A 24717-nucleotide genomic window follows, 5' to 3' on the forward strand; every position below is an offset into this window, starting at 1 on the left:
GTTCGTTAATGCACTCCTTTATTGCAAGAGCAGGATGAATACAGAAACATTAGAACGAGTTAACTGAAATGGATGCACTATGCATCAAATTACGGCTCCACGTTACCACAGGTGTTGATGCAAGTATACACACCGCGGTGGCTCAGTGGTTATGGCGCTCGGCTGCTGGCCCGAAACACGTGGGTGCGGTCCCGTTATCGCGAATCGGGTGGACGCGTCCCCGACTGCTGAAGGGGAACGCTTTCGCGTGCAGGTTCGAAGAACAAAGGAATCGAATCAAACAAAACAAAACGAAGGCGTGTTTATATTTTAAAGGAAAGGAGCCAATAAAAGATACGAAAACATTAAGGAAAACACACACTAGAAACGCGTACAACACTAGAGACAAAAAGGAGAGAGTTCACCGGATACAAAGCGTCCCAGTTGGAGCGGGAAGGCCTTGCAGGTGACACAGACGCGGGTTGGCGAGTTGCGATGCGTCGCTGGCGTTGCGTCCAGGGAGGCGGTGGTAGAGAGCAAGGAGAGGAGGAACGGAGATGACACGGGAGACGCTGACGAACTCTTGTCAATCGCCCCCAAGAACTGGGCAGCTGCAGCAGGAGAACTGTAGCCAGGTCCTGTCGACGGCGTTCCGCAAACACCGTAGGCTTGTGCAGCCTATCCAAGGAAGCCTTGGCAGCACAGACCCGAAGTCTGACGGCTGCCACCTCGACGCTTGAATGAGGCTTAATGGTCTTGCGTCGATTGGATTGGAAAACGTTTATTGCCAGCACTGAGCCCTAGTGGGCATTATACTAGGTGGCTTCGAGCCCATGGCTCTTGGCGACCTTGTGAGCCCACTCAGTGGCCCGGACTTGCGTCAACGGGTCTGAGCTGGCCAGTATAGCCTCCCACCGCTCTAGAGAAGGGACTGGTAGTAGGTCCGCCGGTGGCGATGATTCAAGGGAAGCTTTGGCAGCTCGAACCCAACGTCCGACCGCTGCCACTTCCACGCTTGAACGAGGCTTAATGATCTTGAGTCGATGATTCAAGGGAAGTCATTGGCAGCTCGGATCTAACGTCCGAAAGCTGCCACTTCCACGCTTGAACCACGAGACTCGTGCTATGGTGTCTTACTCAACACCTCGGTTTGCTGACACTCTACGCTCTACGCTCCTCGTGCCCGCCTCGCGCACACCACTCGCACGCGCCCACGCGCAACGCGGGGCTGGCACGTACGGCGCTCCGCTGTCCGACGCACCACTGCCGACACGCCGCGTTCCAAAAATCCCTCACCAGTGTGGTGTGCACATCACACCCGTCTGCGTCAGGTGCATTTAAATGGAAGCGAAATTCTAGAGGCCCGTGTACTGTGCGATGTCTGTGCACGTTAACGAACGCCAGGTGGTCGAAACTATCCGGAGTCATCCACTACGGCGTCCCCTTATAGCTTGAGTTGCTGTGGACGTTAAACTCCACAAACCATACAAGCCATATTGCAAGCAGGCTGCCTTCTACAACACATCATAAAACTATACACAGCTAGGTCGTGTAGCGGTGTAGTTGACATCCAGTGCCTCTCCTCCTCATGACAGCATAGTGGCAGGCGGGTTGATCCAGTTAGCCGGCGATTTCTTCGGCGCCAATCTATAGAGCCTAGACGCTCTATCCTGATATTGGTGATCTGGCAGATATAAATACTCAGTAACCAGCGGTTACTAAATGTGTTAGCAACTGCTGTTAGTGCATACAAAGAGTCAAACAAAGGAGGTAATTTTTGGGGGGCAAAAATAAGCAAATGGCAGCTTAGGCTTATATGCTTGGCATCTCTCGGTAAAAAAAAAAAAAAAAAGCGAACGCTCTCCTTCCTAATTTTGGTGTCAGGGCTCTGTGCCCTTAATAGTTATAGTTTCTTAAAATAGTGTTACAGCTGAAACATGAGGCTTCAGAAAAATTTTGTTGCCCTACCATGTAAGGAATATCGTGTTATGTATTTAAGCAAAGTGATCTATCGACACAGGCCAAATTCAATTTGTCCTCATCATTCCCATCAGCAAACAACACACCCAGCAACGTTACACAAAACACAGAAAAATAAAGACACACATCGCACAACAGGAAGGCCAAAAACCTCTTACAGCAACTCACTATAAAAGAAGCCGGAATAATCTACCAGCAAGGGCAAAGAAGCCAGCGAATAGAGGCATATTATGTGATATTTGCGCGTGATAGAGTGGTGCAGTAATTACACGGAGAACGTTAACGGTTAAAATAAAGGCATAGGAAACGCCTTCGAGTGTCCTTTAAAATGCAGAAATTCGTCACTATACATTAAAATTATGTATTACAAACAACAGGAACCTCCACCAATATCCAGTGCCCCCTATTATAAAATGGGTACACGATTTTCCCTGGCTCGGTGCTCGGATTCTCTGAGGTGAAATTTTGGAAAACGAGTCTTTGACGGCACTTTTAGTGCGGAATACTTGTGGAGTGGCACGCCTTGGGCAAGCTGCCTTTGCGGCATAAAAAGCAACCATGATCATCATCCGGAATCTCCAGGAATAAACTTCTTGTTTGGGTGTACTGTCCTTAGGCAGGTAACTTAAACTACAAGGTAAGTGCTTTATTTCATTTCACTAAGCCTTTTTTTTCATACACAAATGCTAATTTCCCCTGTCTGATTTGCGTATGACACTTTAACTTAAACATGCAGGAATCCATTGGTACCCATTGTTATTCTAGGCTTGTATACGAAAGTAACTGGCCAGCAGGACTTATATTAAATTCATTTACAATAACTGATATCCTGATACCAGTTATAACTGATATCCTGGCGGAATAACCGATATCCTGGAGGCAGCCGCTGCTGCTTCTGCTCCGCCACGACGTGGGCTTCGGTGATGGATGAAGAGGTTGAGTCTAAGCTGGCCTAGCAACAAAGCATAACTACGCATAGCAAAGCTTTCGCTTCCATAACCAGGCTTAGCCGAGCTAAACCGCAGCCATTTTTATCTGGCAGGAGAAATGAGGCTGACTTGATATTATTAGCTGACTGGGCGTGCAGCGAACCTTCGACGATAGTCCGAGGCCGGAAAGCTGCAAGATAACCAGCAAAGAAGCTGCAAGCTCGGGCTGGCCTGGAAGACCAATACTGCAGAGCTGTTATCAGCGAGAATCTATGCGGTGGCCGTATTCATCAAAAGCGGGGAACACGCCCATGCTATACCATGCCATGTATCGCAGACGCCAGGCGACCGCACCTTAAAAGGAAAGCGACGCAACGCATCACATCCAGAGCTTTTTGATGATGCCAGTTAGGAAACTCTGGTTCAAATCTTGGCTAGTCCCCGTGGCCAGTATGGGGAGGTTAGCAGATGTCAGCACCCAGCTAGGAGCGGCAAATAGACTTTGTCGCCGTCCGTCACGATCAACTTCAGAAACCTGAAATGTATTGATTGTTTTGGTTCTTAATTTATCTCTATGCATTTTAGTGACGGCATCTGTTTTACAGATTTTGTTTTGTTTATCGAACGTCTCGGGGGTTTATAATTTGAAGCTCAGCTTATATGACTTCCCACAGCTGTCGCGATAACCCGCTAACCTCTCGCGCCTGCGCCATGGTTGTCGAAAAGAGAATCGTCTCTGTGGCGCCCTACTACCAAACCCGGATGAACTGAACGAGTCGTAAGCAGCCTCAGAGAGCAGTGCAAGTGGGTGGTCCTGGAGTCCATGCTGGACTCTCTCCTTAGGCTAGCGCTGCGTTGCGGCAACTAGTTTAATGAAGGCGTCCAAAGGGCTTCTGTTACGAAGCAAGCGATGCCGCTAGCATTGAAAACACAAGAAGCTCTGCTCCGAGTTTTGGTCCAGCGAGAACGGCGGATTTCAACACATGGACCCGTTAGGAAGTTTCCAACTTGTTTCGCATTATAGCGATCTTTCCTAAAAACCTAAACGAAAACAGTAATAGTTAACCCTAATTGCTGACCTGCATTTATTTATTTATTTTTCCTCAGGGCCCAAGGTCATAACAGAGGTGAGTGGGGGCGAAACAAAATAAAATAAAATACAATACAGCAAAAAGATAACACGAAACTAAATGGTCATTATACAATAAATGTTAACGATTGTGCAACAAGATATAAAATACAAAGTCAAAATCAGCAGCAACACAACCAAGCAGTAGTTGTCAAATACCAAAAGCACCGAAAAACGACAGCAAAAGTATGTTAAACATTGAAGCAAAAAAGGTTAGTAGCAGCTGTACGAAAGGCAATGGCATCTGTAATTTCAGCAATTGCAAGAGGAAGGCGATTCCAACTATTAGAAGTGCTTGGAATGAAGGAGTCATGACAGTATTCATGGAGTCATGGAGTCATGGTATGTCATTCCCGCCAGTATTCTATAAAGACCCACCACGGGGGCTCAGTGGCTTCGGCGTTTGACTGCTGATCACAAGGTCACGGGTTCGACCCCGGCCGCGGCGGTCATATTTTGATGGAGGCGAAAAACAAAAATGCCCGTGTGCTGCGCGATCTCAGCGCACGTTAACGAATCCCATGTGGTCTAAATTAATCAGGAGCCCTACACCACGGAGCCCCTCATGACCCATGCATCGCTTCCGGACGTTAGAAACTATGATTTAAGCGATTAAAAAAAGCTTATTCCAGTTTGTCTTGTATGTTTCTTGGAAAAATAGCAGAAATTCGTGAACTTTCGGTGCGGATTCCGAAACTGCAATTCCAAACAGCTAGCTCTTTTGAATAAAAACAAACGCACACTACAAAGTATAGAACCTTACGACTTTGCCACAGACCTGCTTATTGATTTTAAAGAGATCATCGACTATTCTGACAGAACACTATAGTCGAACCTCGTTATAACGAAGCAGTTTATAACGAAATAACGGTTGTAATGAATCAATGACAATTCCCTTGGAATCTCGGCCAACACGGGCTATAACGAAGCTACGGCTATGACGAAGTAATCGCTTAGCACCTTCAACTCCGTAAAAACGAGGTTCAACTACTTCTAAAATGCGGGCGTATTATGGAATTCGTCGAAGAACAAGAGAACTTTTTATAATTCTCGTAATGAGAAACCCATAGAAAACCATTGAAACTAAACGTATCTATCGCATTGGATTATGTTCGTTTGTATCAGTGGCGGAACTTCGCTCTGAACACACTCATTCTGGAGTTAGTCGGGGAGTATAACTAGGCTTCTTCTACTAAACCCAAACTCTAATACTGTCAGCGTTGATGAGCCGGCTAAGTAAGAATTTCATCGACGATGCAAGCATATTTTGTTCTCATAAATGCAGTGAATTGCTTAGTACAGTCAACTCTTTACTCGTCAAGGTAGGTTTCCGAGTTCAACAAAATGGCCTAGTAATAGCAACATTTTGCTGAAACGAAACGAACTTTTTTTCGTTATAAAAGTAGCCAGCCTGTATCAAATTTATCGATTCAGTTACATGGAAGTAAACTATGTAAATAAGTAAATAATACCTGGAAGTAAACTGTGAATGAATTTAAGGTAATACGAGTGGTCATTACAGAAAATATGTCATGGCGCAACATGAATATATTTTAAGAAAACTTTCATGAGTGTGCGACAATTTGTAACAATAAAGGGATTTTCTCCCTCAAAACATGCTGCTTTACTATTTCGTGTAATAGAGACAGTTGGCGCTGGAAGCAAAACAGCAGCCAGTTCTAACAAGGGAAGATGAGAACTAGCTCGACTTTCCGAAGCTGCCGCTTCTGCTGGAAGTCTCTGGTTATCCGCGAGATCAACGTTCTAATATATCGGGACGTAGTGCATCGTAGGATTATCTCTATTCTATGCACGATTCTGATGATAAATTTCATTTTTGCATTCTAGTCAAGGATGTACTTACAGCGAAGAAAAATCATAAACTGAGTAGTTTACAATGAAGGACTGTTAGAGCTCTAGCCAGTCTTACACTGCAAGTTACAGACAACAGGTAACCGATTGCAATTTCACTGATTTCAGTGATCAATTACAGGCCTTGAAAAGTATCTGACCAGTTAAAGAGAAGTAATCGAATACAATTATCTATTTTGCACTCACACTTTAATAGCATAATAGAACGAGCATGACAGAACGAAACACGTACGAGCATGAGCTGGGACGGCTTTCTCGACCTATACTCTGTTGCAGTACAGACGTCGGTAGTATCATCTACGTTTCGAAGTTTAAATCGGCATTTTTTTCCACGTTCATTTGTGAACGCATTAGTACCGACACTGAATCTCGATGTACGTGCCGGGGGAAGTCTCTAAGTTATAAGCAAAGCACCACGCTTCGCTGTTGTTCGCACTCTCAGGGGAATAAGGCCAAGCTCACTAAGTGTGACATCTTGTTGTATCGTCTTGGTGAAAAGCGAAACGTGGAACACGGGGCTAGGCATATTCAGGCCGCTCGGACTCACCTCCACCCACCATCATCCCCCAGCAAAATTTTGTTGCGTGCGTAAAGCCTCGGCTTAGAGTAAAAGCATCTCAGTAATAATCGAAAGTAAATCTAACTGCTTTCGCAGAACTGTCGCTTCACATGTATAATTGTCCCGCACTTTTCGAACTGCTATTTGTCCAATAGTTTCTTAGGGGGGCCGCGCGGTGGCTCAGCGGTTATGGTGCTCGGCTGCTGACCCGAAAGACGCGGGTTCGATCCCGGCCGCGGCGGCTGGAATTTCTTTGAAGGAGAAATTCTAGAGGCCCGTGTACTGTGCGATGTCAGTGCACGTTAAAGAACCCCTTGGTGGTCGAAATTTCCGGAGCCCTTCACTACGGCGTCTCTCATAGCCTTAGTCGCTTTGGGACGTTAAACCCCATAAACCAAACCAAACCAGTTTCTTAGGGAACTATACCGTGGACCCACTCCCGCTACCTCCGTTATACATGAATCCCGATGCATCTGAGATGCTCATCTGGATGGCAGGTATGATGTATCGACATCTCAGCAGAGGCTGATGTTGAGTTGTCTCCTTAGACTTACCACAAACTCTACACGCCGGATCATCTTTTTCCGTGAATTTCTTCTTGTATCTCCCAGTTCTGAGGCAGCACGATCTCTCTTCAGACAATAAGGAGCTGCCTTTGTAACTGCCACAAAATGATTCTTTTTTGATTTCGCTTTTCCCCTTCTATATACGTCCATAGACTGCTTCTTTCCCATCTCGTTAATTCCTTCACCCACGCCAAGCGCGATGCTGGCATTTTTAAATGCGTAAGCGTTAATACCATCACCTGTCGAATATCTGTCCGTTTGGTGTTTCGTGATGCTGCCACCCTGCAGAAAGCCTCCGCGCACTACCCGCCCATCTTTGCCCTCCACCATCAGAATCTCCCACCCACCCCCAAAAAAACCCATATCCACCGGCCAGAGCCTTCACCCGCAATACAGTCTGCCTCAACTTTATATCCACTCATCTCTTTACCCTAGGGTAGCAAACTGGTTTCATCTGCCGGTTAACCTCCCAGCTTCCCCCCCCCCCCCCCCCCCCCTACTCTTCCTCCTAAGCACGAATATACCTACATGGGAGTAAAAATGGAGTGAACTGTCCTCTCGCGCATTCCGTTTTATACAAAGGAGTGCGCTAAAGGACATCTTACTCCACTTTTATTCCTACCTGTTTACAGTGTACCCACTCACCAACCAGAAGCTTTCACCCACCACCAAACACCCGCCTGCCGCCTTCATAAATTTGTGACGGAACAGCGCAAAAACACCGGGACAAGAGACAAGCGCTGTGTTTTTTTTTTTTTTTTTGAGGGGGAGAAGAAGGTATAAGAAGCAGTGTTTCTTCGAAATAAAAACCAGTTGTAAGTCAGCGCTTGTCTCTTGTCCCGGTGTTTTTGCGCTGTTCCGTCACAAATGAATAACCAACATGCCCAGGCTGCTGTCCTGGCCTTCATAAAGCCGTACCCATCACGCATCCACTCGCTTCCTCCCTCCAGACGCCACCACCTACGAGAATCATATGCAGCACTGGAACGTACCGCCTTTGCCAAAAGTAACTGAGCAGCAGGTTTTTGCTTCTGAACCGTGTAATGGTGCCTTTACGGCACCCCTGAAGACCGATAGGTGCAAAGCGTTGGGACGAGGGTTCATGTCACTTTACACAGATTCAAAGCCTAAAGGTCGCCATAAGCACTTCACTACGCGGCTAAGAAAGAAACCACGGTAGCCCGGCTACTTTTGGCGAAGACGGCACAAGCAACGTCGAAATGCAATCCAATGCCGCAACGGGAAGGCGATCACTGCAGCGGCGAAATGTAGAACAAATACTGTAAACGCAGATTGGTCGCATTACCTCGTATGATCGCCTAGCTGCGCATTTCTTCGCCACTTCACATTTCAAGTGCACTACTGTTGCAGATAACCGGCCGGCAAGCCACGCAGCTAAAGTGCATGCACGTGGCGTTCTCGACGCTGAAACAGCAGCATAATGAGGGCGCTGGGAACGACAGAAGCAGCGAAGTGGAAGATATAAGGAGAGGCTTGGTGGCAGTAAAGAAAGGATAGCTGATATGTTTACTATGCTTACTATGTTTTCGCTTCTGGTATCTTGGGGTCAAAATACAGCCGATATGAACGTTCCCGGTCCCCGCAGTCCACTTTGTCGCGGCTTTCAGATATGAACGTTCCCGGTCCCCGCAGTCCACTTTGTCGCGACTTTCAGCATGTCGTTGTGACCGGCAGCTCCCGGGGGCAAAAAACAGCGGACCTGAAACACTGCTAAATAACGCAGGTAATCCTGTTTTTGGACTACAGTGCACTATTCTCGCCCGCGCCATTTAGCCGTATATTTCCAAGCTGATCTCAAGTGCAACTTTTATCTGTGCGTTGTGTACGCGAGTTCGCGAGATAAATTTTCTAGGGGTCAGCGAATATTCGAAATTCACGAACATTGAATCGAATGTTCTCCTATTCAATTAGCCGAATGGATCAAAAAGCGCACCTTAAAAATTATTCGAAAGGAATTGAATATGCTCTGAAGTTTTCTGATAGATATAGAATAACGGGCCCGAATAATCGAATAAGGTAGGCTGTAGTTTTCTTCCGCAATTTGAAAAAATAGGCTTTTTTCGTTAGATTTTTCTGGCATATCACTGTCAGCGGTGTAGCGCGTCAGAATACAACTAAGACGGGATAACTAGGGGGCTGCTTAACTGATATTGAGTAGTTCACTTTATAACTATTACTGGTGATCTCTTTATTTATTGACAGCAGCGTAGCCCACCATAAGTAATGTCTATACCAGCTTTTAGAATTTCGAAAACGCAGTTATCCTCGGCGCAGTGTTCCAAACAAATATTGGCTCTATCGACGAGTTACGGGCACTGGAGGGGTTGCTTAGCCTCCAAACTTTTCTAAAGTGCATGTATTTTGTTGCGGTGCAGGCAAAAATTGTTGGGCCACAGCGCCGACGGTAACTACTTTTTGGAAATTCCATACACTGATATGAATATCACTTACTGTGAGCAACGCACCTCTCAATAAATGAGGGGACTAATAGTAATAGTCAAAAGGTTGTTTAGTCAGTATTGGTTAGCCAGCCTACTAGTCCGCATAACTATTCAATATCAGTTAACCAGCCTACTAGTCAGCATGTCTTAGCTCTATCCTGATAGGCTACACCACTGAAAATGTTATGTGTGAAAAAAAAACATACTTTTAACTAGAAAGCTTATGTTTAAAAATCGTGCAGCGTCTTATGTGAAACGTCCTGTATGCGACGACTCTGGTCGTAGTCGCCTTTCTGCAAGAGGTTCAGAGGTAAAGAGGTTGGACCCGCAGAACCGGGAGATGAGGCATGATCTTCTCTTTCTACCCTTAAATCTCCCGCCCACGAGCGCGAGCGCCTCCAAGCATTTTCTTCCTTGTCGGCGGGTCACAACACGATTTCCTTGTTTTCGCTCATTCGCCGCGACTGGTGTTACGACATAGCAAAAGCAACTTTTGTACCTCCAAAGCCTTTCATACATGCCTATTACCCATTCTGTATCGATATCTATTATCCCATTCACGATTAAGATGGGCAAGCAACGCACGTTGTTTTAGTTTTTCTGACGACTCCCACTCCCACCAAAAGTATTCTATGCTACACCAACCAGTTCTCTAAAGGCAATGTGCGATGTCCGGGCACTATGTCGGATAGTTTGTGGGTGTCGCACAGAGGTCGAGATGTGTTTCCAAGCCTATTTACCTGTTTAGCCCTCCAAAAGAGTGAAGTCTGAGTGAGGAGCGAAAAAAAATTAGAGCTTAGAGGGGCGGATGACTCTGCTCCTCACGGGGAGGTTCTTCAGTGCAAGATTCCAACAGCTGCAATCATTGGTTTTGCAGGTCCCAGCTGGACCGAAGAGCTCCACACGAGGAGAGGGTGGGCTTGGGGACGAGTGGGGATCCTGGTGGGTTTTAAGGCATTCCCCTAAAGAGTATTACAGGGATGGTTGAGAGTATGGCAGGTTGGGGGCTGGGAGTATAGCGTAGGGAAGCACAGATGTGTGTGGGAGAGGTTTGGATTGGTGTTACTTTGGATTAGTCGTCACATGGGGGCCTCTGCTCTGAAGAGGTTAGGGTAGGGTAAGAAATAGTTCGTGTTCTGTAGTGGCCTAGTATGTCGCAGAATTTGCTCATTTATTACACCCGCAGGGCCACTGGCATTAGAGAAGGGCGGTTACAGGTACAAAAGCAGTAACTGATAATATTGTTACAGGTTCTATTCACAAAGCTATTTACATAGGCAGGTCGACACGAGTCTGGTGCGTCAGCGCCAGGATACTGAACTTCCTCTTTTCTTTCTGCGTGCGCACTTCGTTGTTTCTCAGGACCCATGCGTAGCGTGTGACAGTATGACAAACGGCTCCCACTCATGTAATGTTTGGGCGAGAAGGCGGTTCCATTCTCTGGACGTTCGAGGTAAAAAGGAGTGCCGGAAATCATCTGTTCTGCGTGAGGAAATTCCAACTTTGAATGATTTACACCGGATGAAATATATCGGGGACATAAAATCAGTTTGTTGAGCAATGTATCATGGTAAAAAAAAAAATCGTGAAAGAGACAAAGACGAGTGAGCGTACGACAAGATGCAAGCATACAAGTGATGGAAGGTTAATACTGGATTTCCTGGCGGTTATACTAGCAGCTCTTTTTTAGTTACTATAAGTCGAGCGCAATTGTTTTGGGCATTTGTAATGAGTTTATTAAGGTATTATGACTACAGTTCCAAGTATATGCAGCGTGTCCGAGTTTAGAGCGAATTGGTGTCATGGAAAGTAGTAGTTTCATAATCTAAATCATGATCTGAATCTGATTTCAATCAATATGAAACAACCTAATCCATAAGACAAACTTCGGAGCAGGATACTGGCCGTTTCTCTGTTTCTAGGCTTTCCAAAGCAGCAACATCGTTAACATGGTTAATAAAACCGTTGCGTCGTCTGGCCTCTCACTGTTCACTTAATGTCGGGAGTATACGAACCAACCACGTGATCAAAATATGGCCGTTTTATTTCTTGCTACCCTCATGCGAACAGGAAGACTGACCGCATTCGAGGATGTCTGTTGAGCGCACCGGAAACTTAAAGCGACCCACCGATGGCGAAAAAATCCCGGTGAAAGAGCATCCGGAAATGGAGAGGCGAGAAGCGGAGGCTATTTCACGACTTCGGCAGCTGCTGCAGGGTAAATCAGTACTGCACTATTTATGCACGCTTGCTGGACGTGGCGGGCAACAAGTCTTCTATGAATGTCTTTTATAAGTTACGGCTGTAACTAAGTGTATGCGAATGTTCATAGCTACAATTCACCGAAGTACGTACCGAGAATGAAGACAGTACGTGATATAAACGCGTAACTGATTAGAATAATACAGGCATATGCTGTAGGAAAATTAAAGTTCGGGTAACAGTTATGGTATATGGCAGATCTGTCCTCTCTTTCGTTTTGCGTACTTAAAAAGAGACCACACCAAAAACTCTCGCCCAATTCCAGCGATAACCTTTCATTGAAAACCAGTGGTGTAAAGCAGTGGAAGCACGATAAGCCACAGCAACTTGCATGCGCTTGTGGCTTTACCACATCTCCAAATGCCTGACGTACAGAGAGGAGATCGCGTGCGCTTAAGTTTAGTTAATCAATCTGCGCTTGAAAAAGATTCAAACACCCCTAATCTTTCGGCGTTGACGCATATGCGGTCGCTTTTTTTACAGAGGATAAAAAACTAAACCCCAGAACTGACGAAGAGTTCCTAGTCCGATTTCTTCGAGTCCGCAAGTACGACGTTGAGGCGGCGCTCAAAACGGTGCAAAAGTACTACCGGAACCGTGCCGCCTGTCCGACGGTGTACTTCGACTTCGTCCCGTCAAGCATCGACCCACCAAGTAGGAGGATCATGATGGTACTGCCTTCCAAAGATGCGCACGGTCGTCTCGTTATTGTTTTTAAAGCAGGTAAAAGCGTTCGCTTTACTTATTCCCTTTTAGACAATGGGCGCTTATTCACTAGCTCTTTCGGGAGCATGCAGCTGCTTGTTAGTACTGGCTCGATCGCCAACTTATACGGTTATTAGAACCCCTAGCCAACCTTTCTATTAACTCATTTTATACACCCACATGAAAATTAAAGGAAGAGGTGAACTTGCACACGACACCGCCAACTGAATTAATAGATGAAAAACACAGTAATACTGGCACTGGAACCTTTTACAATAATAGCCTTAGTCGCTTTGGGACGTTAAACAAACAAACAAACAAACAAACAAACAAACAAACAAACAAACAAACAAACAAACAAACAAACAAACAAACAAACAAACAAACAAACAAACAAACAAACAAACAAACAAACAAACGAACGAACCTTTTACAATAATGAACGAGTAGAAATAATTCACCGCACATGGGCAGTACAGACCAATGACTGCACTACAACAACGTGCAGAATCACTACATCCGGAACTACTAAAACTACTAATCTACGATCGTATGATTACGAAACGCACATTTAACTCGCAGGAAAAAAAAGAGAGAGAAAAACATGATCAACGGCGGTCAATGAATGATTTTTAATGACCTTCGGGCCTACTCTCCGGGACAATCTATATTTAATGTATAAAATACGACGCACTTTGCAATGTGCTGCGAACGAGGTGGATCGCGATAAGTTTCATGCGCCCCGCTCTTATGCGGCGGCGCCAATGACGACATCGAGGGTTCAGCTCGGCGAGCCAGTTTCCCCGCACGACTGCTTACATACCTAACCCGCGCCTTCGACGTATCACAAGCCCTGGTCATCAGATGTTCATGTGACAACGATGGAACGCATCCAGCCACCCTGATCGCCATGTGGTGGCTACGAGCAGCTTGCTGCCACGCAGTACTTTGCAATTGTTTATTGGGAAAGGAAAGACGTAGTCAATGTCTCGCTGAGGGCGAATACTGAAACCGCGCTGTGGGGTAAGCAACAAGGACGGGCTGAAAAGGGAAAAACAGGCGCCGTAATGGAAACTTACGCATTAATTTCGGTCACCTGGGGACGTGCGTTAACATTTCACAGTACACAGCTGCGTATATATAGTGCTTTCCGCGTCCGCGTTCTCGGACTTAGTCGCCGAGCACCATAACCTCTGCGTGGCCCGATTCATCGAACAGTGCACTTAGCACCCCGTGTGCTGTGTGATGTTAGTGCACGTTAAAAATCTCCAGGTGGTCGAACTTATTCCGGAGTCCTCCACTACGGCACCTCTTTCTTTCTTTCTTTCTTTCTTTCTTTCTTTCTTTCTTTCTTTCTTTCTTTCTTTCTTTCTTTCTTTCTTTCTTTCTTTCTTTCTTTCTTTCTTTCTTTCTTTCTTTCTTTCTTTCTTTCTTTCTTTTTCTTTCTTTCTTTCTTTCTTTCTTTCTTTCTTTCTTCCTTTCTTTCTTTCACTCCTATTTTACTCCCTTCCCTCACTGCGCGGTTGAGGTGTCCACCGAGAAGTGAGACAGTTATTGCGCCATCTCCTTTGCTCAAAAGCCACTACCATAAGTGAACCGTGTAACGCGTTTGAATTAGTCGGAAACCTTAGCGCTTTCATCCGAACCTGCGCTGCGCCATCTGTTACATATTCGGAGCCACGGAGAGGACTATCAAAAACTCACCTTTTGCAAAGTGTGCCAGCCATTTCTGAAAACAACCAAACAAGGAACTTTAGTTTTTATACGAGTGGCCCATATCGGTGCATATTGTGACATTCTCTCAGTACAAATACTGGCAGCATAATCATTATCCCGTCTGTTTCGCACAGCCCAGCAAGTAACCTGTCCTTAAATATTTCATTATTCCCTGCTCGCTCGGTGCCCAAAACGACTTTGTAACCTCTTTACACAGGTGTCTGGGTTCCGAGCAGAAAGTCCTATGACTTAGCCCTGAAAGCAGCGCTCGTATGTCTGGAGCACATGGCAGCAGATCCGGCATCTCAAACTGCTGGGGTCTGCATACTCATAGATTCGGCCGGGTTCACACTCAACAGCCTCCTGTCGTGCAACTTAACCCTCACAAGACACTTCTTAGAATATCTTCAGGTAAGATAACACTAACAAAGCAGATATTTCTATTTATTCACAATATTCCTGGGCGCCTTTGTGGGATATTAATAAAGAGAAAGCGGTGAGGGTGGGAAATACATGAAATGTACAAATATACGCACTAACAGAAACAAGGAATGCAAGAAAAGCCACAAATAAAAACAAGAGGCGTGATACCCTATAATTTGAGCGCGTTCGTATTTGTTGGACTTTTGAAGAGTGAGTAGATTATTTTGAATGTGTTCACAGGGAACAACAAAGGTGACGCTAAGAATAATGGCAGTACAAAGACATGACGAAGAACCTTAACAAGAAAAAACACTGGCTCTTCGTTCTCTGTCTATTCTTCCGACGTTCTTCAGTTTTAAGCCGTGTACACACCAGGTCTCGAGATAGCACTCAGATGAAGAGCGCCTGTGCGCCAGGTCGGGGAATCGAACGTTGCTATTTGAGGACTTGTCCTCGTTACGGCAACAGTATCCTACAATGCTGCAGTTCATAAGGTCTCCGCTATCAAAGGAAAGGAGACCGAGAACGATGACGCCGACTAGTAAGACAAACGAAGAGGTTACGAAGGAAAGTGATATGAATCACAGTGCAACGCAAATCCGGCATTCGAAAGATGGCATGAAATGAAGCACTAGAATAATGTCAGTCCTGAAAACTTCTTCTATAACGTTTACGCACCAATAATTGTCAGTAATCAAGCGATGGATTTTTGACACATTGGTGACGTTAGTAACCTATGGCTGTTCTGTCTGCTCCTGCTTTTCTCTGTTATTTATCTTGCACTTGAGCCCCGGACTTTTTTAAAAGATAGTGCTCCAGCTGTATCCAAACGGTGCCGGCTTGCATTAAAGGACAACTGCAGCACTTTTTTGAAAATTTCGCGATATTCAAGGATTCAAATCTCTACAGGCTGTAGGTAAAGCATGCCTAGTGTTTTTGCACTAGCAATTAAAGAAATGACGTAATCGACGATTGAATTTTGCGCTTCTCCTCAATGCATCGAATTTAGCGTGACATCATGGAAGGTATGATTTCAAATTACCGCTGTCGTCAGCCACATCCTGCCCTGACTCGTTAGACGCTGCCAAACAACTCCCGGCAGGGTTTGCCTTCGGCGGCGTTGGTTCTTTTCCTTCGAAGCAGGTGTTTCTGCGTTGCAATTGTACCGATACCTTCGATGACGTCACCATGCGCCCCCTCTTGGCGGGGTGCGCTGCGGAGAAGCTTGAAGGGCGTCCGGATTTTAATCGGCGATTACTTCACTATTTCAAGTGCTAGCCCCAAAAGACTTCGCATGCTTTACCTGCACGTTTCACACATTCGACACCCTTAAGCGCGTTGATTTTTAAATCCTATGCAGTTTCCCTTTAAGGCGAAAGCCTTTAATGGCTCATACTGTCGTCCGTTAACAAAGCGTATCACATGCTTTCAACTCGGGAATTAAAATAGATAGAAGAAAACCAATAATTGCTTCAGATAGAGGAGGAAAAAAATGAACCTAGAAGCCAAGTTTGATGACTGTAGATTAATTAGTTAATTAATCACAGGCAAAAATGTCGAAATTGCGTCGAAATAGCACGGACCTCGATATTTCAAATAAAAAAAAATAGCCACGGGAACGGTGTGACGTCACATCCACCGGAAGTCGTCACATAGTGAAAATTATCACAGAATGGTCGGAAAAACGTCGGATTTGTGTCATAATAGATGAAAAAATGTGTATTAAGCGTAATTAACGCTTAAGATCCCCGAAAGATGTATAATTTGGGTGTCGATATAGCCACGGGAACGGTGTGACGTTACATCCACCGGAAGTCGTCACGGCATAGTGTCCTCGGCTTTCGCCTCTCAACACTTTAGTTGCCAAAGTGTCCTCACAATTTTTTGGACAGGGTGAGCTCACGGGCTAGTTGGTTATTCATAATAATTTTTTCAACAGCGCATGCTACACAAGGACACAAGACGAGGAAACACACACACGAGCGCTGAACTGCAACTTTATTTGAGAAAAGGCGCCAACCTCTACATATATACCCTCAAGGAACCGCCCACTAGGGTAAAACCTAAAATCACTGCACGTGTCAAGCCACAAACAAGAAAAAATATTCAAGAGTTAAGCATACAATACAAGGGTGACCAAGACCGCAAAAAAGAAGAAAGATTACAAGAAGCAGCGAGAAGAAATTATTTCACTTGCCCTTTTTTTGCGTAACAAACAGTGGGCAGAAATCGTTTTTAAAAGTGGTAAAAGCACAAATCGCGGTAACTAAGCATGATGATGACCGAGGCGAAAAAACATCTGAAGTGCATGAGGGCCAACGACTAACACGGCTAAAAAAGTGGTGCCAAATGAGATGTAAAAAGCGCTAACGCGAGGACTAAAAGAGATAAAACAGAGGTACAAAAAGGAGGGTAAAAGCAAAAGTAAAAACGAAGGAAGAAGTACCGGAAAAAACCAGGTCAAAATCACATAAAACCAGACAGGAACGCTATCTCTTTGTTTGACAGAGAAACAGAAGGCGTACTAACGCATTCACTCTTGAGGTTACAAATCTTGGCTGCTTCTATTATTTCGCGAGTCAGCTGGTAGGGGCATTTCTTCAGAATGGTTGTTCTTTTGAACATAGGGGTGCATTGTTCATTAGAACCTAGTTTAAGTTTGCAATTCTTGCAGTGCACTGGCAAGTTCCTGAGTGATGAACCAGATTGATCCCTACGATGCTCCATTAATCTTTCATTAATACATCGGCGTGTTTGGCCGATGTACGCCTTTCCACAAGCAACGCTGAGGTGAAGAAGTTTCCTTTCAAAAAGACAATTTCATATTTCGAAGCAAAAAAGTTATTTTTGCTAACTGCCGATAAAGAAGGAGAATTTGCGATCCTACCGCAAAGCGTCTATTTTTCTAAGGCTGATGAAGCCGTCCAGTCCGCTTTCGTAAAGTGTCCTGATGTTTCTGTGACCAAGATAAGAAGCACGGCAAAAAGATTATGCGAACGGTTGAACCTAGGGAAGCTGACTCGAGCAATAGAGAATAACAAAAATACCTGTCTAGAAATGTTCTTTACGGTAAAGACGCATGAGGTTGGATACCCTCTGCGCGTTATAGTTTCAGAAAAAAAGACCTGGCAAAAAGACGTTGCAATATTCTTAAAAGATAAGCTGAACCTGCTTCCCTTAAATGACCCTTTTCAAGTGAAAAATGCAGAAGAAGTCGTTGATTTTCTGAACGACAACCATAGCGAGGCCTTTCAAGGGTTCTCCATTGACGTCAAAGATTTATTTTATTCAATCCCTAAGGATGACCTTCTGAATTGTGTACGCGAGGCTATTGATTACTACGGCGCTGTACCTTTTCAAAATCAGTCTGGCATATCTGTTGACGGTTTTTTGGAGCTACTTTCGGTGTACCTAAGTTCAACAATCGCAGAGTGGAACGGGTCCCGGTTCGTTCAAAAGAACGGGATCTGCATTGGATCTTGCATTGCTCCAGTTCTCAGTGACCTTTACCTTGCCATGCACGACCGAGCTCTGAGAGGCAACCTTCAACATACGTCCATTATTAAGGTCTTCCGATATGTAGACGACTTTTTAGTTCTTTTGGACTGCGACAGTGAATCTTTTCCACTTGAAGTGACTCATGTCCTCAGCGTGTTTCAAACGACTTTGGCCCCTCTAGAACTAACGCATGAAATACCGGACAACAGTACCATTAGATACCTAGAAATTAGACTTTTTTTCACGCCGGTTCACGTATGCTGGGCCTTTGAGCCAAGGGGTAAAAAACCCATCCTGGGATATGATTCCGCGCACTCAAAGTTAGTAAAAAGAAATATTGTACAGTCTACTCTGAACAACGCCTTAACAAAAACATGCAAGCATAAGCTAGAAGAAAGCTTTTCAGCTCAGGTGTGCAGGCTGGCGAACTCAGGTTATCCACAAGAAGTACTCACTTCTGTGGCGAAAAAAGATGTTCCGAAGCATTCAGCGCACGAATAATAACGCTTCAGCCGACGTTCGGCAGCGAAATAAAAAGGTCGCCGTTGTTCCATATATGCACACAATATCGCATAACCTTAAAAAAATAGTTAAAAAAATAGGAAAAAAGGCAGGTGTTGATGTCGTTTTTTCGGCCCCCCAGCGCCTTTCCAGACTGTGCCGGAGAATCAATGCAAAGACAAAAATTAACTCCGGTTGTACCACGCGGCACAGAGATCCCTTGGTCACGTGCGCTGAGGGTGTAGTCTACTCGATCCCTCTTTCTTGTGGAAAGGCGTACATCGGCCAAACAGGCCGATGTATTAATGAAAGATTAATGGAGCATCGTAGGGATCTATCTGGTTCATCACTCAGGAACTTGCCAGTGCACTGCAAGAATTGCAAACTTAAACTAGGTTCTAATGAACAATGCACCCCTATGTTCAAAAGAACAACCATTCTGAAGAAATGCCCCTACCAGCTGACTCGCGAAATAATAGAAGCAGCCAAGATTTGTAACTTCAAGAGTGAATGCGTTAGTACGCCTTCTGTTTCTCTGTCAAACAAAGAGATAGCGTTCCTGTCTGGTTTTATGTGATTTTGACCTGGTTTTTTCCGGTACTTCTTCCTTCGTTTTTACTTTTGCTTTTACCCTCCTTTTTGTACCTCTGTTTTATCTCTTTTAGTCCTCGCGTTAGCGCTTTTTACATCTCATTTGGCACCACTTTTTTAGCCGTGTTAGTCGTTGGCCCTCATGCACTTCAGATGTTTTTTCGCCTCGGTCATCATCATGCTTAGTTACCGCGATTTGTGCTTTTACCACTTTTAAAAACGATTTCTGCCCACTGTTTGTTACGCAAAAAAAGGGCAAGTGAAATAATTTCTTCTCGCTGCTTCTTGTAATCTTTCTTCTTTTTTGCGGTCTTGGTCACCCTTGTATTGTATGCTTAACTCTTGAATATTTTTTCTTGCTTGTGGCTTGACACGTGCAGTGATTTTAGGTTTTACCCTAGTGGGCGGTTCCTTGAGGGTATATATGTAGGGGTCGGCGCCTTTTCTCAAATAAAGTTGCAGTTCAGCGCTCGTGTGTGTGTTTCCTCGTCTTGTGTCCTTGTGTAGCATGCGCTGTTGAAAAAATTATTACAATTTTTTGGTTAGCTTTGTGGAGTTCAGCTTTGTTCATTCGGCGTAGCGATTATGGCGAAAACGTAGTACGTGATTTGTATCTCTGTGCTCAGTATATCCTACAGATTAGATTTACATCGCATTAGAGGGGAAAGAAAAGTCACTTTTTTCCGGCTGTTCAGAAAAACAAACATTGTGCATCACGTAGAATTTCATCGTCATCAGCCTGACTACGACCACTGCAGGACAAAGGCCTCCCCCATATCCCTCCAATTAACCCTGTCCTGTGCCAGCTGCGCAAACTTCTTTAGCTCGTACATTAAGACGGTTTCAAATTGGGCTAGTTGGTTCATTTCAAAAGCGCAATTATAGTGCATGTGATCATGTTTACCTCATCCGCCCACCTAACTTTTTGCCGACCTCTGCTACTCTTGCCTTCTCTTGGAATCCACTCCGTTACCCTCAAGGACCAGCGATAATTTTGCCTTCGCGTTACATGCCCTGCCCAAGCCCATTTCTTCCTCTTGATTTTGACTAGGATGTCATTAACCCATGTTTGTTCCCTGACCCACTCTGCTCTCTTCCTGTCTCTGAATGTTACGCCTATAATTTTATCAGCCTCCACGCTGTTTCTGCCCCATAGGTGAGTACCGGTAAGATTCAGCTGTTATATACTTTTCTTTTGAGCATATCTGCGGTCACTACCTACACCAAGTAGACGTATTCCCTCACCATTTCCAGCGCCTCCCAATCATAAACTGCTGTTCCTTTTCGAAGCTAACCTTAGCTTCAAAATAATGATCTCTGAAGATACAATGTTTTTTGGAAAAGGTTCTTAGGGGATCTCTCACCGTTTACAATAACACTAAATATTATTTTCCCTCTCACTCCTTACTAGGACTGCATGCCAATGAGACTCAAAGGTTTGCACTTCATCCATGAGTCCAAGGCCATAGATTTTCTCTTCGCTATAATGAGGCCGTTCATCAAGCGGCAGCTGGCTGAGAGGGTAAGTAGAATTTCTCACACCTCTTGGTTAGCTTGATTTATTGGTTGGTTTGGTTTATTGGGGTTTAACGTCCCAAAGCAACTCAGGCTATGAGGGACGCCTTCTTGGTTAGCAGCGCATGGATGCCCGTTTTTATTATTTTTTTCGGAAGGTATATGGCGAAGATAATCACCCAGTGAGGCGCTTGCACTCGCTAAATTTGTTTGACAGGTTGCACGTTATGATGTGTTTGAACTTTGATGCGTTCGTAGGTTCCCGAGCTGCAATTGGAAAGACGATCAAAAGATGCAATTTGAGCATTGCTTTGGATTTAGCGGTACAACTTTTTCTACACAGCCAGCGTATTATGCGTAAAACATTTACATTATGGACACGTAGCTTCCTTTATGGAGAGTTGCGCAGTCTATCACGGTAGCAAACTGATTCCATCTACCGGTTAACCTTCCCACCTTTCCTCCTCCTCTTCATCCTCCTCCTCCTCTATCGCGGTAATAAATATAACATTGCTGATATCAAAATGGTCATTTCGTATCCTGGAGACAAAATTAGCTATCCAATAGTTAAACAGAAAAGATCGAGGATGTCACGTTAAGGGGAACCCTCCGAGCAGTGGATTTTCCGTCATTTTTCCTTCGAGCGAAGCCTGGAAGCAGTTTCAGTAACTGGTCTTAAATATAATGCGCATTCTTGCATTTTTCACGCCGAAATTCTGCAGGAACACACATATATAAAGAGTGCTCGCCTTTGGAGATGGTAGGCAGTAGGTCACCTAAAAAGTATGCCTTTACTCGAACCCTTTTGTGTTCGCCAAGACTAGCGCAGCATTGCTCATACCGAAGGTACAGTTTCGTTTTGTCTCTCAAGCAGATCCACTTTCACGGCACAGACTACAAAAAACTGCACGAGGAAATTCCACCAAGGATGCTGCCCGAAGAATACGGAGGCGAAGCCGCACCTCTGGACATCGAGGGCTTCTGGCGGCAGATAGAACTACAGGACGCACTGTTCATCGAGAACAATCGTTATGGTTACCCTGACTCTCAACCAAACCGTCGGGCGTCACGATGACCACGGGAACGAAAAGAGGATTACTTGACTTCAGTGAAATGGAGTGAGACCTCTTCCAGTGATGAACCTGTGAATCACAGAAAAATTGCAACTTCATATCTTTTTTTTAGGCAATACTGACCGTTTGTTACTGACAAGCTCCTGAGAAGGTGATGGCAGTAAGCTTTTATTAGCCTTGAATTTGTAAGTGTGGCACGGGTATAAAAGTGCCTGCATCGGCATCATTATGCGCGCCGCCGCGCATTCTAGTACAAGATGTTCAATTGTTTGTGCAGATTTACCACACATGGCACACATGTCACCTTCTTGGCCAAATTTCTTTTTTTCCAGATTCGCGTTCTAAGACACCTGATCTGGCTTCAAAGAGTAGGGCGCTGTCACTTGAATTATCAGGGAACGATTCCTTCCTGATTTGTCTTTTCCAGTTTATATATAGTTGCACAGTCTGATCCTTTTCCATTTAACGTTCTTACCTTCTTCTCTTTTTACCTGTCGTTTAAAGCTCTTTATTTCTCCGTACGTGTTTCCTGCATATTTACTAGTTAGTTTCCTAGTCTTCTTCCACCACTGTGAATCAGCGCTGTTTGTGTGTAAGCATCTGAATACCTTAGCTGCGCATCTGTAACCGTCAAATTTCCTCAGACGTTCTTTATATAATATTCTACTCTGAGCTTCCCGTGCTTCGAAAAATGCACAGCCCATGTGGCCATGCACTGCCTCGTTTGTGGTTTTGCAGTGGATGCCTTGAGCTAATCTTCCAACAGCTCTCTGATTTATTCCTAGTCCTGACTGAACTTCTGCTCGTAAGCGATAAACCGCATTCCCAAAAGTAAGCACTGGTACCATTATTCCTTTCCAAATGCTTGTCAGTACTTGATACTATTTGTTCCCCACTTGGTGTAGCTGTTGTACCCCCAGGAATTAAATACAGCGCGCACCATCCGGTGAGTTCCTACACAACACGCCACTCGCCAGGCCGTTTTTTTCTGGGTGCGAAAACATTCATACGCTCACCAACGCCGACCAGCAATCTTGCCACCTGACGCACTCTCTCCGTAGGTACGTGCAATCTTGTGCCGTTGCCGAGCAACCCGAGCTACTACGCGCGCTTACCCAAGTTACTCGGCTAAGCTCGGGTAGTAACTCGGGTAAACTCGGGCAAACTCGGGTAAGTTCGGAGGAGCGTGGCGCCAGCTTCGCGAGAGGTTGCTCGGGAAAAGCAACATGGGTCGCAGAATCCGTATACCGGGGGCTGCGATAGAAACAGCCACCTGCCAAAGCAGTGGCGCGTCTCTTAACCGCTGCACCACTGCGCTGGTAGTAGTTTGAGGACTCGTCGCCATCTATGAATTATGTTAAGCAGAGAATGATCAATTCTGCATACATGAGCATTAGCCCACTAGTTATATCACGTTATACCCTTAAAGGTGCACTGAAGAGGAATTTGAACTCGTATTTTTGCCGCGGGAACTCGATCTACACGTTGCGAGCATACTTAGAAACTTCGATTTATGGCCCGGTGCGGCCGATTTCCCTAAATTAAATCGAATTAACGTCCAGCTCCCGTCCCTATTTTTTTATTCCCCGCAGACGGTGGGATGAGTGAACCAAAGCATGTAGTGACTTTCCGGCAGTCGCGGGGGGGGGGGGGGGGGGGGCTTTGCTTTCGCTTTTATTTTGTTTTTTAGGCTTCCGTAAATAAATAGGTCTAATCAGAGACCCCATAGCTGCAAATTAGGCCCGCAGAAATAAAAATACGCGTGGACTCTTTGCTTTCGCCGATCGCTACGTATTACTCCGCCGATGGCAGAGCGGCAAGCCGCCACGGACTGGTTCAAAGGTTGGTCTAGTCCTCCCACCGTCAGCTGGGAATTAAAAAAAAAAAGGCGGGAGCCGGGACGTTTAATCGGATTTAAATTAAGAAATCGGCCGCACAGGGCAATAATCTGGCGTTTCTAAGAAGACTCTAAACGTGTAGATCGAATTCCCACGGTAAAAATACGAGTTCAGATTCCTCTTCAGTGCACCTCTAAGGCGGGGCTTAAGTGCCCCCTCCAATTGAAGAATGAACACCTGCTTTCGCACGTCTATTAACTACATCTAACTCTAACGTCTAACTACGTTAAACCCCAAGGAGGAGGAGAAAACATTTATTGTAGCAGTGTATTGAATTTGGAAGAGAAGCTGTGGATGGTCGTTGACCTGGGTGGCAGTCCCTATGCCGGGACGCCATTGGCTGCCGCCGCTGCCCGTGCTCTCTGGACCAGGGCCCGCTATGCCTCCAGGTCCGAGCTGGACAGGGCCGCCTCCCAGCCCTCCCTATTTGGCTGATTTATAACTGATATATTTGTATTTAACTGGCAGGCCCACACCATGTGGTATAGGTCAGCATTGCCCGCAGAATTTGCACCTGCCCGTGAAAGTTAAGTCCACGTGTTTTAACAAATTTTTTCGCAGATAACCGGCCAACAAGCGACGCCGATAGAGTGCAGGCATCTGGCGTTCTCGACGTAGAAAGAGCAGTAACGAGGTCGTTGGAAGCGATAGAAGCTACGAATAGAACGAAGGGCCTGTTGGCAAGAAAGAAAGAGCTGACGTGTTTACAACGCTTGCAGTATTTTTTTGTGTGTGTGTGTGTGTGTGTGTGCGTGTGTGTGTGTGTGTGTGTGTGCGCGTGCGTGCGTGCGTGCGTGCGTGCGTGCGTGTGTGTGTGTGTGTGTGTGTGTGTGTGTGTGTGTGTGTGTGTGTGTGTGTGTGTGTGTGTGTGTGTGTGTGTGTGTGTGTGTGTGTGTGTGTGTGTGTGTGTGTGTGTGTGTGTGTGTGTGTGTGTGTGTGTGTGTGTGTGTGTGTGTGTGTGTGTGTGTGTGTGTGTGTGTGTGTGTGTGTGTGTGTGTGTGTGTGTGTGTGTGTGTGTGTGTGTGTGTGTGTGTGTGTGTGTGTGTGTGTGTGTGTGTG

The 24717-nt window shown here is 45.4% G+C and overlaps 1 protein-coding gene across 4 annotated transcripts; it reads left to right on the forward strand.

Annotated features, from left to right (window-relative positions):
• The first annotated feature begins 8601 nt into the window (after positions 1 to 8601).
• On the forward strand, positions 8602 to 22722 carry LOC149340525 (alpha-tocopherol transfer protein-like). 4 transcript variants are annotated; one of them, XM_089549335.1, is made up of 6 exons: positions 8602 to 8758; positions 11547 to 11694; positions 12222 to 12461; positions 14377 to 14570; positions 20584 to 20694; positions 21559 to 22722. In XM_089549335.1, exons 2-6 carry the CDS (start codon positions 11568 to 11570, stop codon positions 21760 to 21762), a joined length of 876 nt encoding a protein of 291 aa, XP_089405461.1. In that variant the 5' UTR covers positions 8602 to 8758; positions 11547 to 11567; the 3' UTR covers positions 21763 to 22722. The 4 variants fall into 4 exon arrangements, with proteins under 4 accessions (XP_089405461.1, XP_089405463.1, XP_089405464.1 ...); XM_089549337.1 differs by having other exon boundaries at positions 21562 to 22722; XM_089549338.1 differs by lacking the exon at positions 14377 to 14570 and having other exon boundaries at positions 12222 to 12409.
• Positions 22723 to 24717: the final 1995 nt, after the last annotated feature.

Source organism: Amblyomma mixtum, chromosome 6 (genome assembly GCF_055824585.1).
Source record: "Amblyomma mixtum isolate Tamu chromosome 6, ASM5582458v1, whole genome shotgun sequence".
Lineage (NCBI taxonomy): Eukaryota > Metazoa > Arthropoda > Arachnida > Ixodida > Ixodidae > Amblyomma > Amblyomma mixtum.